The sequence below is a fragment of the Manis javanica genome, chromosome 2, assembly GCF_040802235.1.
Source record: "Manis javanica isolate MJ-LG chromosome 2, MJ_LKY, whole genome shotgun sequence".
Lineage (NCBI taxonomy): Eukaryota > Metazoa > Chordata > Mammalia > Pholidota > Manidae > Manis > Manis javanica.
In genome coordinates this window covers 171,461,861-171,481,665 of record NC_133157.1, presented here as the reverse complement: position 1 = coordinate 171,481,665, position 19,805 = coordinate 171,461,861, and the positions used below count along the sequence as shown (strand labels likewise).

The following is a 19,805-nucleotide window of genomic DNA, read 5'->3' as shown; positions in this document are numbered from 1 at the left end:
TTTTATTTGTGCCAATTCTTATCTGATAACTGAAACAATACTTTTTCACAAGTATCCGAGCTTTATAGCTGATCATTATCATCCATATTTATTTAATTATATAAATGATTATAGTTAGGTACTGAAATCCACATTTTACATGTTCTGTGTAGAATATTTCCCATTCATCTACAGAGATATTCACTGATTGCACATAAAGAATTGTGGATCAGCGGTCTTGAAGAGTTACGTACCCTTTCATGAATACATTCTGTCTTTCTCTTAAAGGGGAAGGGACTCTAAAGCATGAGCACTTTTAAGACCTAACAGTACCCTATATTCAGTAAATTCTTGTTAATGATGCCCCATTCAAAGACTTTTAAAAATATAATAATCTGAGAAATATTATGACACCCTTAGTTCACATTTGTTTCTGCCCTAGGTTGAAATTTTTAAATACCTGCAATGATTATACCCTAAAGAACAAAACGCAGTAGATGCCGAAGCATTTTCACCGCAGCAGCTCTTAGCAATGTCCCCTCTACACGTTCTACATGCTGAAATGCAACTGTTGGGAAACCTGTGCATGATCATGAAAATGATCCCTCTACTGAATAAGGACATACGTTGTGCCTTCAATATGTCATATCATAACTCAGCACTTTGAGTGAAGGCAGAAGTGTCAAACACATTTTAAGTTGGGTGATAATTGTGAGTACTGGTGATGACCTGGTGGAGGCGGGGGATGGAATATGTTCTATTGGAAAGCTACCAACTTGAGGGTAAAGAGATCCAAACTAAACAAGATGATCAAAAACTAGTACAAGTCTTAATCATGTTATGTATTGTTCAAGAAGGCGAGTATTTGTCCTGGGCTTATCTATGCTTGTGACATTATTTGTTTACCAAATATTTGTTGAGTGCTTATTTAAGGGCCAGGCACAATACTAGTCAATAAGGGGACTATCAGTGTACAAGACTCATATCCATGCCTTCGTGGAACTCATGGTCTAGGTAGATAACCAACCTTGAACGGACATTTTCTCTTAAAACAGTTTGAGCCATGTTGAGCTTGTGCACTTGAGAAAGCACCAGTATTAAGTTACACATTCCTCCCCCGCATAGAGTGTCTTCTGGATAGAGTTTTACAGTGCTCTGAGCATTATGAAGCAAGTACCCTGAGAGAATCAGCTTGTGTATTACCACTAATTGATGAATGCTCCACACCTCCTAATTCCAAGGGATTTAATTAACACATCCATTTGCACTGACCAACCTGGTTTTACTTCACCCAAGTGGTAATCTATTAAATAATTTTAGCCTCCTAGGACTCCATCAAATTACTTGACTTCCAGCATCACAAGACTCTCCTGACCCAATACCCTTTTCATTCCTTAGGGTAATGAAAATTTTGCTGGTATTTTCTAAAGTAAGTTAACTTATTAACCAGTGATGTGATGAAAGAGCTGTCGAAGCCATTAACTGCAAATTAAGACATCTAAGGATATCAAATGTTTTAAACGTGTCAACCTATGGACTTTTGCAGTAATACACCAGCATCATCCTGATGGATATTGAGAAAACTAAGGACATAAAAGCTACAGTCTGGCTTGATTCCATGCCCCTAAATCCATGGACCCCAGAATCCTAATCCGACTGAGGCCTCACTGATTGCCTGAGCCACTTCATAAAGAATGTAACCTCCAATCAAACTCAGAACTTGGGTCTGTTATCACCATCTTTCAGTTATGAAAACAAACTTACAGAGTTTGCCATTTTTAGTTTTACTCCATTTTTGTCATTTTTAATAACCCTTTTTTCATTAAAGAAACACAACACAACTTCATGTATTCATGTCTTTATTAGTCTTGATCAGTACAACTGCTTTTACCTGTAGTGCAGTCATTCACTCCTGCATGTTCTAAGAATCATTAATTCCATTCTCAAGTTAGAAAGGTGTCAGAGGCAGTTTTTATTTTAATAAGCATGCACAGATAAAAGTGGTAAAATTAAAAATAAATGGCCCTCCTTCAGGTAAGGAAAAGTATTAGGATAAAGTCAATCATCTTTTTGAAGAAGAAATTCAAATACAGGTCAAATTTTTTAAACTGATCCAATGTATTTTCCTTTTCATTGTAATCAAAACCAGGTTATCATTACGGAAGTTAAAATCTTAATGAATGATGGAACTCTTGCTGGTTTTATAGAAGGGTTAAAATATACCATATCAATTCTTGGTGTCTAGAGTAATTTTAATTTCTGGCTTATCTTTACTTGCCATATGATCTTCATTTACCTCTATTATTAATAGAATTACCCATTACTTCTTTAAGATGGACAATTCATTATATGAAAACAGTAATACTGAAGTTCTATGAAATTTAAGGTGACAGAAAATTGGTGCCCATTAGCCATTTTTCTACATCATTACCCTTCTCCTTCTGTTTCTTCTCCTCTGAAACCTTACTAGAAATGCTACTTTTATAGGAAAGGTAATTATTACAAAGGCCAGATGCTTTCACATTACATCTTGTCATAAGTAACTTTGGTTTCCTGGTGAGAGCATCTTTCACATTCATTGCTCAGTGTGGAAAACTGAAATATACTTGGAGTAAGAAGCGCCAAAAGGAGTCAGGGAACCAAGCTCTCCAACGGTGGCAGGTCTCCTTTCCTGAGGAGGGCAAGCTCCTGCAGCCTCATTTGAAGGAAGCTCTCACCACCCTACCCTTGATAGGCTGCGGAGGACGCCAGTTCCCCACCAGGGGCACTGGGGGCTCATTCTCAGCGCTGGAGAGGAGGCTCCGCAGCTTGGCCATCTGTAAGAGGAAAAGGGAATGTTGTCAGCATGACATTGGACCAAGTGTCACACATGGTGACAAAGAGTTAGAAATCACTGGCTTTTTAATCACCGCAACCAAACCATCAGATTTGTCTCCAACGTTTAGTCTAGAGTAATAGAAACATTTTCTTTATTTGTAAAAACACTTCATTTTATACAGCATTGTCATGTCCTCTGGTCAAAACCTTTTCCTTCTGAATTCTGAAACAATCATTTTAATTTGAGGGGTCAGTATGAAGTCTATACCTTATGTAGGGAGGGATGACAAGGTCAATGCAAATGATAAGCTTAACTGGCCCTCATTGCAAAAGTTTATGGCATCAACATTTTTTAAAAGAGCAGAAATAAGTTGGAGTCACTCTACATTTTGAATTTAAGAACTTTTTTTCTTAAGGGAGAAGAATTTAAGAAATCCTTATTAGTAATACTGTATTTATATATTAAAATGTTTTTAGCCTTTCATCTTAAGAAAATTTCATTCCCCTTTCAAAATATTAATACAAATAAACCTGAACATTACATCTCTTTTGATAGAAATGGTCATATATACTTGTCTACAACTGGCAGAAATAGGAATGCTGTCTTAAATAAGAGAGACGCACTGGCAAACTGATTTATGATTTCAGTAAATATTTATGACCTGTAGTGTGAGGCGCTGTTGTTCACTTGCTTTAATCTGCTCATCTCCACATCCCTGCCCACATATTTTCTCCCAAACAGTCTTTCCTTGCAAGTCTTTAATAAATGCTGCAAGGACATTCTTGAGGTAACCTCTAAGAAGGCAGGCAAAGAAATCAAGGGGTATTGGGAGCAGACAGACCAGAGTTAGAATCTCAGGTCCTGCACCTGGCTATGGATCATTGGCAAATTACTTCACCTTTCTGAGCCTCAACTTGTCTATAAAACCGGAGAAATAGTATACATCTCACAGGGATATTAAATCCCTTCCATTAGCATCCTTCTCCCCAGGCCTGCAGGTACCATTACCACCTCCTAATCAGAGCTCAGTATTTGCGGGTCCTCCAAAGACTAACTCATTCACCTAAACCTTTAAGCCTTTCTACAACACAAACTCAAGTTATTGTACAGCATCACAGCCACTTTTACAGGATTTGCGTTTATCCCGGTACCCTTTGGAAAATAAGCTTTAGAAAGTTAAACCTACTGATTGTAATTAACCAGGGCAAACTATGGACTCTCTAGTGATCCGCATCGGTTTTTTGCACCGTCTGAACTCGGTAAACACCCATTTAGCAGCTAGCAGTTTTCAATTTAGCTTCTTCATCTTATATAGCCAGCCAGCGATTTAAGTCCGTGTATTCACAAGGCTCCACCCGGGGCTGCCGCTCACCTGGTCGGAGCTCACGGTGATGGGTTCCTTCAGCAGGAGCCACACGATGCACTCCTCGCAGGGCGGCGTGGTGAAGGAGCCGTGGTAGGTCCAGTAGTCCCGGCAGGCGGGGAACAGGCAGGACGGGTCGAACTTCGTGAAGGGCGTCTCCTTGCCCTGGGAACGGGGCGCAGGCGCGGTGAGCGGGCGCAACCCGCCCACCCCGCCTGCTCCGAGGGTCTCACCATTTGGGGAAAAGGTTTCAGATGCAATGGAGAAAACGGAGCTTTTAAACTAAGTACGCGCCTTTCAGAAATAAAGGACCGGGGATGGGGGCGGTTTGTATGCTGTAATTTGAGCACAGTCATTGTAAATATTTTATTCCTTACTATTGGGAGAGCAATAATTCTATCACTTCTGAAGAAAAAGGGGAAACTTCCATCAAAACGCTAACAGAAATGTTTCATATAAGTTCACGCTTCGTTCCTGAGATAAAAAAGCCAGGGTCGCATTTTTATTGAATATTACATTGGGAATACTTTCTCTAGTGATAAAATTTAATAGCCATTTGGATTAGAACAATCCCAAAGTCAGTTAAAATGAGTCTGTTAATCAGAAGAGTCTGCTGTTAAGATTTAAAATATATAGCTAGAGCTCAGGAGAAAAAGGGTACCAGGAGGCAAACATTCATTAGTTCTGTAGGTGTGCCGTGTGCGCATGTGTGGGGGGTGGGGGGTTGGGGAGAGGAGATTACCACTTAACTGCTCTCTCAGCCACTTCATTAAGTAAATATCTGACAAGCCGACTATGAGGATTAAATAAGCCAATGTACGTGAAATTGCTGTAATAACTATAAACCATACAAATATAATAGCATTTATTTATTTTTATATGTATGCTGAGCATAATTATGAAACTTAGTAACAGACCCTAGAGAAAATAAATACACTTAAAAATTTAAAAATTAAAAATTGACATACCTGCTTTATGTTCTAGGAGGAAAAACTTTTTTTTTTTTTTACCTTTGTCTTAATTTTGTCCAGTGCATCAAGGAGCAGCTGGAACTCGCCTTTCTCAGGTCCTATCTGTAAGAAAATAGAAGACCAATAATTTTATTTTTCTCTTCTCCATAATTTAGGATTGTCTTAAAAACTGATTCTGATCCATTCATCTGCATCTAGTGTTTATAAATCTGCCAGAATATCTTCTACAAAGCAAAAACATAAGTTTATTTTGTCTCAAGATTTTAGAGTATGTTTTTTCTGAACTAAACTTGAACTCTAGGCCTCCAGTGCACAAACCACAAAATTACATGTTGATTTACTTCTGTGTCTTTAACCCTCTCTGCAAAGTCATTCTACTTTTATTTTTTTTATAGTAGCAAAACTAAATGGACTCAGTGTATCTAAAAGTAAACTCATTGTCTTTCTGTTCAGACTCACTCTGCTTGCTGTTCTGCTATGGTTAAGCACCGAAAAGGGCCCAGTGAATTCAGAACATAGAACAAATTAGGTCATTCGAAAAGAAAGAAGCTAGATTTTCACCTCGGGCTTAAAATTTAGGCTATGTTACCACTAAATACATGTGATAATGACACTAAGTCCTCTTTAAACCAAGGCTGGCTCAACAACACACACATTCCATGGTGCTGTCTTAGCCTGGGATCATATGAGTGGTGGCCACCCTAAGCCCAGGAGACGTCCAGCCAGACTTAGCATCACGCTGATTCCCAGCATCAGCTCTCTGGTTTTCAGTGCAACTGAAATGGAGTAGTGGGAACGGGTACTGAAAAATGCATCCCCTGCCCTCACTGCCACCAGCAGAAGCTCCTCCAAAGGCTCTCTGGCCACTGACCCAACACACACACACACACACACACACACACACACACACACACACACACCCCACATCTTGAGAAAACGTAGAAGTGCTGGAGTCCTGGAAGATGGCAAAACATACATTTCTAAGGGAAAGCAAAACATTTTGAGCTGAGCTTAGCAGAAATACCTTGATTAGGTGAATGCATACTGAAATCCATTTCTCTGCCCCCTTTAAATAGAAGGAGGCAGTGAAACTCATGCTATCCTAAGCATTCATAAGGAACTAAGTTTTGAAAGAAAAAATATGGTCAATTTTGACCCTACCTTCAGAAAAATTCCAACCACAGCTATTCCATCAGGTTGCTTCAGAGCCCCTCCAAAATTGCTATACTTTGGATTCCAGTGTACCAAGTGAAGCTGAAACCATCAAACACAGGTTATGTATTTATGAAGTCAATTCTGAGAATAAGGAAATAAGTATAAAAGTATTCACAATAAACCCAAGAATTGTACAGCCTATGATTGCTGAGTACTCTCATAGAAGTTGATAGAATTCTAAGTATTAGCATACAGTATTTTGGTGAAATTCTTAAAGCTTCAAATAAAAAGTGTATAGAATTATCATAAATAGATTTAGAGTTCTGTAAAAAGCAATCAGTAAAAACTGAAATTTGGTTAAGCCAATTCGAATGTTTACTTTAGCTTTGTATAACATCAGTTCTTTTTCTGACCAAATCAAACAGTGAAACACAGAGCTATAAAAAAAAATCTGCTATCACTCTAAAGTCACAATTAATTGGGAAGTAGGGGAGGAAAAATAAGGGGAAAATCCTTAGGCATTTTCATATCTACTTCCTTTGTGCAGCCAGTGCTCTGGAACCCAGTGGTGACCTTATCTGAATTTATAACATAAGCAACAATTAGTCAAATTTCCCATATTGAATTTCATAGGATAGCAACACAATTCAAGAGTTCATAGCAATTAAAAAACATTTTATTCAAGAACAAAAGTGTGAGACAATCCCATGTGTGAAGGCCAAACTGCCTTTACAGTCTTGCCCACATTTATAAGAAACATACTAAACTTTCCCCATTTGCAGGGAAAAATGTCTAGAAGGCTTTCTTAGTAATTAATCTATCCTGTCACTGGCTTTCTAGATGGGCTATAGAGAAATGGAGTGGCCACCGTGAAGTACTGTGGGTCTTGTAGAGTTTAGTTTCACCAGCAGTTAAGTTACTTGGTGATTTTGCCTAAGAGAATGTCCACAATGCCTCCAAAGTTCCTGTCACTGTCCTGTGTTGACCAGATCCTTGACCTTGGATCTCACCTTCAGGGCTTTGTCACCCCTTACAGGTTTGGCTTTATAGAGAGACCATGCAGGGGGCTTGTCTTATTGCCTTATAATTTTATGCCTTCATCTGTGTTACAAATCATGCTTTTCTTAAATGGATGAACTGAAAGAGTAGTAAGTAGTTCCTCATGTTAAGCTGTGTGTATCTGTATTTATATCTATCTGTGTGTATAAATACATATGTATATATAATCACACACACACATGCACACCCTTTATTAAGAAACTAGAACATAAGCATTAGCCAGAATCATAAAGTGCTATTTTTAAAGCACCACAATGTTATAAAAGAGTCAGCTTAGGGTACTGGACAAGATGAACTCAGAAGCCAGTCTGAATAAGGAAGAGCACCAGATCTAACACAAACCAGCTGTGTGATTTTGTTATGTAACATTTCTGTGCCTCAGTTTCCTCCACTGTGACCTGCCTCAGAGTTGCAGAAAGGATCAAGTGAGTTAATACTTGGAGCACTTAATAAGTGTTAGCTACCTTACCTTTTTAGTGCCATTCAGCATCCTGGCTTCTTTTTTGAAATTAAACCAATATCCAATTTCTTAACCTTGAAAGTCTTCATGAACACCACCAATACACTTACACTTCTTAACTGTCTAGCCTAGAATACTGGGCAGCTTCTGCTTATGTTAAAAACTACCACAGGCTTGAAACAAAAGCAGTGGATATTGCTTTGTCATTATTTTTCACTTTTTACCATATAAGACCCAAAATGGATTCTGGTGGTTCCTCCTACCTCCGCGGCGTACTTGACTCCATCCACAGTGTGCTCAGAGCCGTGGTCGTCTGAGGAGCCCCAGTGGAGGTGAAACTGGCGGAGCCGGTAGGGTCCCGTGAGCGGGCCGCCTCTCAGCACTGAGATGCAGAGAAGCTAGGTCAGCGAGCTCACGCTTCTCTTCCAGAGCCCGGCTCTCAACAAGGGCCCGTACAGCCAGGGTCGGAGGAGCCAAAGGTGGTTGGTCAGCCGGGCAGATGATGCCATTCCCAAGCACACTGGTCTCTTTCTACCAAAATTCAGTCTTGGGATATACCCAAACAAATAATTTCTCTTTTCTTTCTTGTTTTGTTTGCTCATTTTATTATCTTTAAAATGTCTATTTAACATTTATGAGACTAAAATTACAACAACAGATGGGCAATAAGGATAGAACAGACCAAAGCACCAGTCAGTGGGAAGAACATGACAGGCAGATTTAGTTCCAGTCCTGGCGCCAACCCTTGCTAGTTGTGTGATCGCAGGCAAGTTGCTAAACTTCTCTGAACTCATGTTTGCATTTCTATGAAGGTGATAATAATACCAACCTTTCAGTGCCGCTGTGAGGATTAAATGAGATTAAGGACTTTAAAGTGCTCATCGCAATGCCCAGCACAGCAATCACTGGGCAAATGTGAATTCCTTCTCCATGTCTTGCCCCCAGCTACACTGTTCTTCAAGAAGGCACACAAGAGCTTTCAGCCACATCTAATTTACACTGTGTCTATTCAAATGAGAGGAAATGGAAAATTCAGAAATTTCCCAGGGAATCAATCAACGTGGACAGCAAAACTAGATAATTCTTAGTAGAATTAATTCAAGCTTATCCAAATATCTCAACCCATCACTTAATTTGGTCTCACTTCATTCAGCCTGCAGAGTGATTTAGAGGTTCGTATATTTTCTAAATGATAGTAAAACTATGCAGAAACCTTAAAATAAAGATTTAGCAATATAAGCTACGTAAAAATAGAATTCAGGGAGTAGTTATTCTAGAAAGGATGACCAACTATTGGTGCTGAAATGGCAGACTGAAAGCCATAGAAGAGGTCTAAAGCAATAGAGTTAGATTTGCATGAGCTTGGTCATGTAGGAATAAGTGGTTTGATTCATTGCATTTTTCCTGTTCAACCATTAGGAACATGTTATCTGGACATATGAGTTCGGTTTATTAGGATCAACATATGAAATTGTCAGTATTAAACCATTTTCGCTTACAAAATTGGCACTTTCATGTGGTTCAATCTAATAGTGTTTAATTTTTTTGTTTATCCTTCAATATGGCTTGATTTAAATGGAGAAGGGAGAAAAAAGTAACATCACCACATGAAATTATTGTTTAAGAAAATACGGCTTTCTATGATACTTCTTACTTGGAACCCTCTAGTAGGTAGGAAATATGACTCGATAACTTTTCATATCACAGAGAGTATTTTTTTTATGTACATCAAGGATATTCTAACTTTTTGACAAATGTGATAGTAAGAAAATATATTATTGACACCAGACACTAAAATATTAAAGACAGGTTCCTTACAGTGAAATAAAGCATTTCTAATTAACCTTCTTTTTTCACTGATTTGCTTAAGAGTGTAGGTAAAATAAATTTTTTGAACTAGTGATTTTTCATTTTCACACAGATACAAATCACTGCTCAAGAAGAGATTGTCAGATACTTCCAAAGAACTCACCAAAGGATTAATCTGATGACCCCCACCCCCGACCCCGGAGCGCTGAAGACAAGTCTTCTTGACTCACACAATGGTCCTGTTCTCTCCCCTGGACTGGGCCCCACCCACACACCAGGGGATGAAAATGCCCGCTTTCTTTGCTATGTTCCTTGCTTTGTAGAATGGAATCTCTGTCTCGCTTGGGAATGGGAGCCTAGTTCTATGGGCCATGGTCAAGGAACCCAAGAACCCTCAGGTGTAGGTGGTCACAGAGCCTGAAGAACACTCATGGAAATTGAGCTCCATTTCAAGAATGTATTGCCAAGTTTTAGTTTAGGCATCAGACCATTTTACAGCAGCAGAGTGCCCCAGGTTAGAAAGTGAGACATTCCTCTTTAATGCATGAATATAATTCTTCACGCCCAGAGCAGAACCAAATACCCCCATTTTCAGGGATGAAGTGCCCCTTCCTCCCACTAATGCTACAGTGCCATAAATCACATTTTGCCAATATAAACATTGTAAATGTCCTTGTGCCCCTACCTAAGTGTTGTACTTACTTGACCTATCATAAGAATCATCGAACACAACCCTGCATGTCTTCCCATTGTTGAGGATGGTCTTGGCAGAGCCAGGGTCATAAGATGTTGACCATGGCAGCAGGGAAGGGTCATGCTTGATGTCTTTAGTATGCAGTTCGATGGGCGACTGTTTGTCTCCCTTGGCAATTGGGTAAAGTTCATGCCAGTGGTCAGGGCCTAGGAAATCAAGTTAAGGAAGATTTGTTTGGTGGCACATTCCAAGTTCTCTTTCTAATTGACTAAACTAGCAAAATACACAGAAACTAGGTAGTGATTGTGAAAAGGTCTTGGATTTCAATTTGGGCAATGCAAGCTTCAGCATTTAAGACCTGTTCATAATTTTGTTAACAGTTTACCTGGAGACTCTATTTAATTCAGTGTATTCCCTCTGCTTGCTCAAGAATATGGCCTCAAAGGCTTGTTTTGAAGTGGACTTCATCACCTTTTATCAATGCCAACTTAAATCATACAGTGGAAATAAAACAGGGCACTGATCATATGTGGTTTTCAGGGCACACCTGTATTCCTCTTTCCATAGGCTAGGCAGAAGCAGCAGGCAGAGCACGGATTCTAATGCGTGCACCAGGCTCAGAGATGTTAAGTGCTTGCCCAAAATCACGGAGTAGGGGACAATCAGAACTGGACTCCTCAGTCAGAGGCAATGTGATCTTAGGCAAGTTACAGAGCCTCTGTGCACTTCACTTCCTCCAAAGGGCGTGGTAACAGCACCATACCAGGAGCACTGAATGAGTCAAACAAAAAAGGGTCAGCAGCTTTTGGCACTTGGTTAAGTGCTCAATAAATGTTAGTTTCCATGGACTACTCCACCCACAATTTCCAGCGCACTCCCTAGAGTTGCCCACTGTCTTTGCAAAGCCAGGAGTTCGTCTGGCACGGTCCGGGGGCTGGGGGCTGCAGCTGCCCGCACTCACCATTGTGGCTGGCATAGCCCCACTCCTTGGCCATGGTCGTCTTCGTGGGCACTGGGTGCCTGCTGCCTTCTCTCCACGGCGTCGTGCAGAGTCCCCGCGAGCCCACACCTTTTATATAGGTCCCACACACACTACATGGCCTTATTCGGTCAGCGAGGGTGGGGCGGGGGACTAAACTGGATTGGGGTGGTATTTGGGAGGCGGGGTGGGGGAAGCCAATGAATTCCAAGAGCTGGACAGCTGTCTAGGTGGGGGAGATGGGCAGAGGGCCCCCTCCTGCCGTCTCACTGGATCGCGGCTCCCGGCCAGTCTGCCTCTCCCTCCCGTGTCCTAAAGCTGCAGAACTTTCTAACGAGTGGCGCCGACGCGCAGAAATGCGGACGACTTTCGTCTGTCTGGTCCTCCCTCCCTCATGCATTTTTGTGTGTGTGGTGGGGGATGGGGTGTGGTAGCTGTGCTTAGCCACCGCCTGAAATCTGCACCCCGGCGGCGCTTGCAGCCTCACTTAGAAGTAGCTTTTAGCTCGGGCAGGCTGGCTGGCTGCGGTGTCCGGCCGCTTCTGCGACGGTATTTCGCCCTGGCGATCCGGTTACGGTGGCTGGAAAGAACACATTTGTTTGCCTGACCCATGTTTGAGCCCCTTGCAGGCAACTTGTAAAACCCTAGGAGCAAAGGATGGTTAGCAAGAGGCCGGAAGGGCAGTTTCTGTAACTCCAATTAATCCTTAAAGAGATTGACCATGCCCAGTCCTCGGAACCACCCCAGGAGGCATTTCCCAACCTAGCGCGCGTCCCTTTGGTCTGCAGAACGCTGAGCGCTGGATCACCACCGAGAGCTCCCGGAATTCGGGAGCCGTCTGCATCCCGTGTTAACGCAGAGCAGGAACCTGACACCGATTTTCTCCTACTCCGTGAGCTGTAGTGCTCAGGGAAAAGTCGAGAATATTCTGGAGTGTTGGAAGTCCATAAACATAAAGTGAGTCATATTGTTGAAAACGTTAGGATCTATTTTTCCAAAACATAATGAAAGATTGGAAGAAAAGAGAGAGGAAAGAGTTTCCGGAATTGCTTTTTTCTCCCCTGCCCAAGTTGTTTTATGATACAGTGACCCATGCGAAAGGAGACTCTATCATATGCAGTGTGCACAAGTCAAATGTCTGTATTTTTAAATGTCTGGTTATGTTTCACATTCAAGAAGTCAGTGTAGTACATGTTTATAATTCTAAGCATATATTGCAAAATTCTTCTTTGTTCCAGGTCAGTAATAATTTTATTTTTTAAAAAGCACAACAGGAGAGAGAAGCCAAATTCCAGTGCTTATCTTGAACAATATTGCAACATGTATTTCCTTAATTACTTTGACTTAAATACTAGTATTTCGTATTTGGGGATTACAAAACTTGAAAAGGAAATCTCTCATCGTGGAAAAGATAGCTCATCCCCAAAGCATGTGGAGTGACTGACCACACTCATAGCCAGGGGAGTCACTCTCCAGCGTATTCTTGTGACCAGGGATCATCTGATCCACACAATAGCCATGTGAAATCAGGACCTGCAATAGTTTGGAAAACCAAGCAAAACAGCAAATCAAATGCCCATAGACTCTGAGCTTAAATATGTCACTGTTAGATGAAAAAGTCTACTGAGCTGGGATGCCTTGGGATAGTTTTCTGCTTTACTGTGTTAGTGTGGCACTGTAGTTTGTGGTTGATGATGGTGTTTAAATTTTTTTACTAAGTACATAATTATTTGTACTAGTGAACTGTGATTTAGTAAATTAAATTGTTGCAGTCTCTTTTTCTGGTATGTGTAGTTAGAAGACTGACAACTAAATTCATGTTATTTGATGCAGTAGTAATACAAATAAAAAACTTTATTATTGACCTGTTGTTGACATACAAATTATATTAGTTTCAGGTATACCACATAGTGATTTGACCTTTATATACATTACAAAATGATCACCAGCATAAGTCTAGTTACCACCTGTCACCATGCAAACTTATTACAATATTATTGACTGTATTCCCTATGCTGAACTTTACATCCTGGTGTAGTTATTTTATAGCTGGAAGTTTGTACCTGTTAAATCTCTTCACCTATTTCTCCCACACCCCCATTCCCTTCCCTTCTGGCAACACCAAGTTAGTTGTCTGTATGGAGAGTCTGTCTCGGTTTTTTTTTTCTTTTTGTTATTTAGATTCAACATATAAATGAAATCATATGGCATTTGTCTTTCTCTATCTGACTTATTTCACTTAGCATTATACCCTCTAGGTCCACATATTGTCACAAATGGCCAGATTTTTTTTTATGGCTGAATATAATTCCTTGTATATATGCACCTTCTTTATTTATCCACTGATGGACTGATGTCCATATCTTGACAACTGTTAATGATGCTGCAGTAAACATAAGGGTGCATATATCTTTTCAAATTAGTGTTTCTTTGCATAAATACCAAGAAGAAGAATTAATTTTTTGAGGAACTTCCATACTGTTTTCCCTAGTGGCTGCACTAATTTACATTCTCACTGATACTCTGTGAGGGTTCCCTTTACTTCACATCCCCATCAACACTTGTTATTTCTTCTCTTGCTGTTAGCCATTTTAACAGGTGTGAAGTGATACTTATTTGCATTTTCCTGATGATTAGTGATGTTGAGCATCTTTTCATATGAATTGGATATCTGTATATGTCTTATTTGAGAAAATGTCTATTCAGGTCCTGATAAAGGTTTTAATAAAATCTTTATACCAAGCAAGGTCAATAGTCTAAGAATTCTTCATATTGTTACTGTTTAAACATAAAAGAAATTTTTAAGTCATTAATTAAAAATAAATAAGAGACTATGCACTATGTGTAAATAATAAATTGAAGACTTCACAATGGCACAGTAGGTGGAATTTGCAAAGTGAAATATTTAATAGTTTTAGGTGTGTGTTGTTTGGTGTTTTCATTGTATTTTCTTATAAGAAAATTAATAAAAATTGGAATTTCAAGACAATTTATATCAAATCAAGTAATTTTAGACCATAATACATTTTTCAGAACCCACACAAATTAATCACCTACAACTTAATTTACTCCTGCATGTTTGCCTGTAACTTTCAAAATCCCCTGTCGACAGAGCAAAGAGATATTTCTAAATTGTGTCCAGGACTTTGATATTTGAGGGGTAGGCTTAAAAAAGAAAACTGTTGGGTATGTGCTGAGATAAATAATGCCAAAAAAAGAGCTAGAATGATTAACTACAAATTATCTCATAACATATCGACAGCATTTTTCCCCGCACTATTACTGGAAAGTTGATATATTGGGCAATTGTATGATTTTTGCCCCAAAATGAGTGTTCTCATACAGAGGAAGGAAGAGAGAGTGGGAAAGGAAGGTGGAATGGAGGGAGAGAGAGATTGAGAGCAGGCAACCAAGGAGGATAATTTGGGTTAACAAAAGTCATTTAGGGGAGGTAGAAGTTTCAACTGGGTTGTATGTTAAAATTACAAACTTGAAAGATCTAATTTTACTATTAAAGGTAAAATTTAAACATGTTTTTAAACTTGATTTGGCATTTTACTTTGCAAGATAAAAGGTAATATAACTAAGTCAAATCTTCTGCAAGTTGATACCATTTGGTCCTAGTGCATCAGAAAAAAAAGCAGAGAAATTGCCTACTTATTAAGCTCTCATCAAAGCATAAATTAAGATTTAAAGTAATTGCATAATATTTTAATTGCCTAAATATTTTATATGTTATAGGGGCATGTATTTTCTATTACATTTTTGTGTGTGTGTGTGGAACAAGTTCTGGAATAGAAATGTAAAAATGGCTAATAAAAATTGGAATTTTAAATTAATCTAGCTCTCATATATAACTTTTACCTTCCTCCCTGACCATGTTATTTCTTTTTCCAAAAACCTTGTCAGGAGAAGCTTGACTGACCATATTGTATAAGAGTGTGACAGGCCCAGTTTATGAATCTGTCACCAGTGACAGTTGGGTCCCTTGATCAGATCTTCAGTTTTGATTCTTGTAATGGTGAGTTTGTTGGAGAGCAGCCTGAGGCCTTGTCCCAACTGATGTCCCTCAGTTAAATGTGTCTGTAAAAGACGGTCACTTTATTTGAGAGTGAGAACATGAATCCAAAGGTGGGGACCCTCCAAATCTATGCAGTGAGATTTGATCAGCAGGGTTCATGAAGTTAAACTATTTTTGTTACAAATACAAATTCTTCTTTTAAAATACAGTATATTATTACCATCTCAAACAGAGAAAAACTCATTAATCAAACTTTATGATACCTTTTTTAGGATGAAATTTATATTATCCAGTCTAGTTTCTAATAACTTACTGATAGAATTTGTTTGCAAAATTAACAAATGGCATTAAGTATTTTTTTAACATTTCAAAGCGTTTAGGTGGCCATTTGCCTAAATTTTTCTCTGGCCTCAAGCATTCATCTGTGACATGGAGAGAGTAATGTCTGTCTTGCAGGATGCTTGTGGGGCTTAAATGACATAATATGGGGAAGCCTTTATCACAGAGCAGGCCAGTGTTTTTGACACTCAACAAAGGGAGTACCCTTCTCTGTCCTTTTATTCAGTTTCTCTCTGGGCCGTCACCTGCCCTAAATAATCCTTGCTCTTTGTTGCATAAACAGTGACTTCTGTGCATGTCACTGAGTATAGATACAAACCTGCAGACATACTAGGTGAAGGACACATTCTGCTTTTATAAGGTGAAATTGATACAGCATTCACCTTTTCTTTGAACTCTTTAGAGCTGCTCAATCTAATTGCCAGTTGACCTTTCCCACAGTGGGAGTTGAAGCAATCTTTTTAATCATATGTGGCCAATTAGGTGCAAAATGTATTAATCTAGTAGGTCAGAATTAATTGAAACTCTAAGCACTGTAATAAGAACTAAAAAGAATGTAATTCCTACAAAGCTTAACACTTCTTTGGTATATTATTTGATAAACGAGTTCTTAAAAGTGAAATTCAAACTCCTTTAGATGGCATACAGGAGTCTTCAGAAGTCTACCCCCTACCCACTTTTCAGCCTTATCCCAGCCTTTCTGATGCTGGGGTTCTTGTTCGTGGAGTCAAATGAACTTCGCAAGCACTGAAGGTAGAACAAGGCAGAGGCTTTTATTCAGAGATAAAGCAAGAGGACAGAGCTCCTGACTCAGGCCAGGAAGGGACAAGAGAGCCACCCAAAATGATGCTGGGGTTCGTGTTTGCAGAGTCAAAGAATGAACTTCGCAAACACTCAAGGTAGGGAGAGCAAGGCAGAGGCATTTATTTAGAGATAAAGCAAAAGGACAGAGCTGAGGCCTCAGGCCAGGAGGGGACAAAAGAGTCCCAGGGTGGTGTGTTCTAGGGGTTTTATAGGCAGTTGGGAGACAAAGGGCTAAGGATATAGCCTACTAAGTGGTCCCAAAATGTTTATCTTTGAAGAGACATTTCTTATTAGTCTTCCTGGTTATAAGAAATTTACTGCTCTTATTTCCTCCCAGGATAGCAGCTTCCTGGTCTGGGAGCATATCACTCAAGACTGCCTGCTTTGTTTGCAAGGTGGGCTGAGTTATTGTCTGTTTGTTAAAGAGTATGTTGAGCAAGTTACTTTTTAACAAACTGGGTTTTAAAATGAAATCTTATTTTCAAGATGGAATCCTTCCTGTTTTTACTACTATGTTGTTTTGGGCTTGCTTGCTACATTGCCCAGGTTGCAAATCATTTGTTTAGGGCTGGAGGAAGAAAAGCAGCACCTGGGTAAAGTCAGAAAAATAATCTGGGCCCTCCCAGAAGGCCAAAGCAAATCCCACAATGGATTATCTTGTTTTGTTTTTTCCAGAGGCCCTCACCCTACTGCCCATGGTCCCTGTCTCTTCCTTCCAAAACCACCCACTCACCTGCTTCAGATACAGAGCATCCTTTACTCTTCCCATAAAACACTATTCTTTTCCACCTCTGTGCCTTTTTACACACTGTCCTCTTTGGTTCAATTATCCTTTTCTATTATCTATGCCTGATGAAGCTAAATTCTTTATATCAACAGTTGTATAGACTGTGTAGTGAGCATTAATATAAGATTTCACACCAGAAAGTTATTCTTTCATCTTTAAGATCAGCTCTCTATTAAGCCTGCTTTCTTTTCCTCCCTGCTGCCTTTCTAATTCAAGGCCAAGTCACTATCAGAGTTGTATTGATTAATTTGTTCTATGACTTTCATTTCTTCTGGGGGTGAGTGGAGGTACTGTTTTCAGTGTGTTGTATATTACTTTGCTTCCCTGGGGGGAAAAAAAACACCAACCTCACCTCCATATTAGTTAGAAAAACCTCAGTTCCATTTTTGGCTTTTTCTGTAAAGCATTGCCACCCCAGGCTGGTCAGAAAACATCTCAGAGTAATAACTGCCCTGGGTGCTTCCCTCACTTCTGAGCACCACAGGAAGGAACACACATGCCAGCAGTTGAAAAGTAACATTTCTCATTTCTCATTATCACTTTACATATTTAATTGAATAAATACTTAAGAATTGCATAGTTTTCATGCAAGAAGAAAGAGTCATTTTTAAAAATAGAAGGCACAAACTTGTAGACCTAAACTCCTGGTGTCTTAAAGACATTAAGAGACAGTAGAGATTTCCTTTCATCAACTTTCTGAATAACAGTGCAGAAAAATATCTAATTATTTTAATTTTTATAGTAAGCATATTTTAATGGTAAACATTTTTTATTTTCCCAAAATTAAGTAATCAAGATTATTAGGAATCTTTTAATTTGTGAGATACACCACACTAATTTATTATATTTATGCCAAATAAATACTGCAGTTTACAGAATCTATCCTTAAAATAATTTATGTTGATATAATTGCATAATTTTGTTTTTTTTCAGCTCTATTGAGGTATAATTCACAAAATTGTCAGCTATTGAGAGTTGTATATAGTGATGACTTGATATATGTATACATTGTGAAAGGATTCCTCCCATCTAGTTAGTTAACACATCCACCACCTCACCTATTAATCTCTTTGTGTGTGTGAGAACGTTTAGGTTCCACTCTCTTAGCAAATTTTTATTATACAATAGTGTTAATCACTATGTTGTATGACTTGTTATACATATACCATGTTAAACATTAAATCCTCAGACCTCATCATCTTATAGCTCTAAGTTTGTACCCTTTTATCATCCTTTCCCTATTTACAGTTTTACTGTGATATGATATTAACATCTTTTGATATTGGAGTGATGTTGACCATATAGAATGACTTTGGAAGTACTCCCTCCTCTTCTACTTTTTGAAATACTTTAAGAATGATGGTATTAGCTCTTCTTTAAATGTTTCGTAGAATTCAGCTGGGAAGCCATCTCATCCTGGACTTAGGTTTGTTGGGTTTTTTTTTTTTACCCATTGAATTTCATTGCTGGTAATTGGTCTGTTCAGATTTTGTGTTTCTTCCTCAGTCAGTCTTAAAAGGTTGCCCTTTTCTAGGAATTTGTCCATATCTCCTAGGTTGTCCAATGTATTGGCTTATCATTTTTCTTAGAATTCTCTAATAATTGTTTGATATTAATGTCTCATGTATTATGGTCAACTGAAATCTCTGGCATATAGCTTGGTCTTTGGCATTTAAATAACTTAAAATTAGTATGAAATTTTGAGGCAAATTTTCTTAAACCAGAAACTTCCTTAGTTGGTAATAATCACTATAAAGAAAAATACAACTACAGAACACAATATGGTAAGCTACATACTCTTCAAGGTAATTATAATACATATTCACATATAAGAAAAACATAAAATTAGGTAGGGGAAGTTCCACTTGGAGAATGAATAACTGCACAGAGCTATTGCTTTTATGTGCTCTGAAATATAAACTACCTTGCGTTAGCAGAAGAATTATTTATTGTAAAATTTTTAATATATCCTTGTGGGGGCCTGGCCTACGGCGGAGGCTGAGCCCCACTCTAGCTGGACAATGCCCTAAAGATGGCGCCTGCTTCCTAGACACCCCCCTTCCTGGCCCTACAGCTCAGCGCATAAGGAAGTCTCCATGATTGGCTTGTCCCCATTTCCGTGCTCGTGCTCATAGCATGCTTTTCACATGCTTCCAATAAGACTGAACTTGGTGCGTGATCAGTCAGCTGATTGGTTGGGATATGCTATATAAGCTGCTGCCCTGGAGGAAGTGGTGGTGGTTGTTTTTTGCTTTTGCCTTTCGCTAGATGGATGCTCGGACACCCATAATAAAGATTCCTAACGAACCAGGCCTTCGGTGATCGGTCTCCTGCCGTCGCCCTAGATGGCAGGACGCGATATATCCTCTCTGAAATTCAAGCTCAACATCTCCCTAAGAAAAGGGTACAGTATTCTCTCTATGTGACCTTGAAAAGCATAATGCAATATAACTAGCTAATTATATGAAACCCTGTAAAGCTAAATTTGTTGAAAGAGATCAATATAGATATTGATGACTAAAACAAATGTGTTTTGTTACATGCTAGAGTAAATATTTTTCTGGAGC

At 39.1% G+C, this 19,805-nt stretch overlaps 1 protein-coding gene and 1 long non-coding RNA gene across 4 annotated transcripts in view; one reads left to right on the top strand and one right to left on the bottom strand.

The window, feature by feature from the left end:
• The window catches only part of LOC140847950 (uncharacterized), a 40,620-nt gene that overhangs the window by 10,843 nt on the left and 9,972 nt on the right, over positions 1-19,805 (top strand). The window contains exon 2 of the long non-coding RNA XR_012128298.1: positions 19,507-19,642. This is a non-coding gene — a long non-coding RNA (uncharacterized lncRNA). The remainder of the gene's footprint in view (positions 1-19,506; positions 19,643-19,805) is intronic.
• LOC108401867 (carbonic anhydrase 3) lies at positions 1,822-11,429 on the bottom strand. Of its 3 annotated transcripts, XM_073229784.1 has the most exons (7): positions 11,270-11,318; positions 10,317-10,514; positions 8,069-8,187; positions 6,293-6,385; positions 5,171-5,233; positions 4,170-4,325; positions 1,822-2,795 (listed from the first exon to the last, which is right to left on the bottom strand). In XM_073229784.1, the coding sequence occupies exons 1-7, from the start codon at positions 11,301-11,303 to the stop codon at positions 2,676-2,678; spliced, it is 783 nt and encodes a 260-aa protein (XP_073085885.1). In that variant the 5' UTR covers positions 11,304-11,318; the 3' UTR covers positions 1,822-2,675. The 3 variants fall into 3 exon arrangements, with proteins under 3 accessions (XP_073085885.1, XP_073085883.1, XP_073085884.1); XM_073229782.1 differs by lacking the exon at positions 6,293-6,385 and having other exon boundaries at positions 11,270-11,429; XM_073229783.1 differs by lacking the exon at positions 8,069-8,187 and having other exon boundaries at positions 11,270-11,429.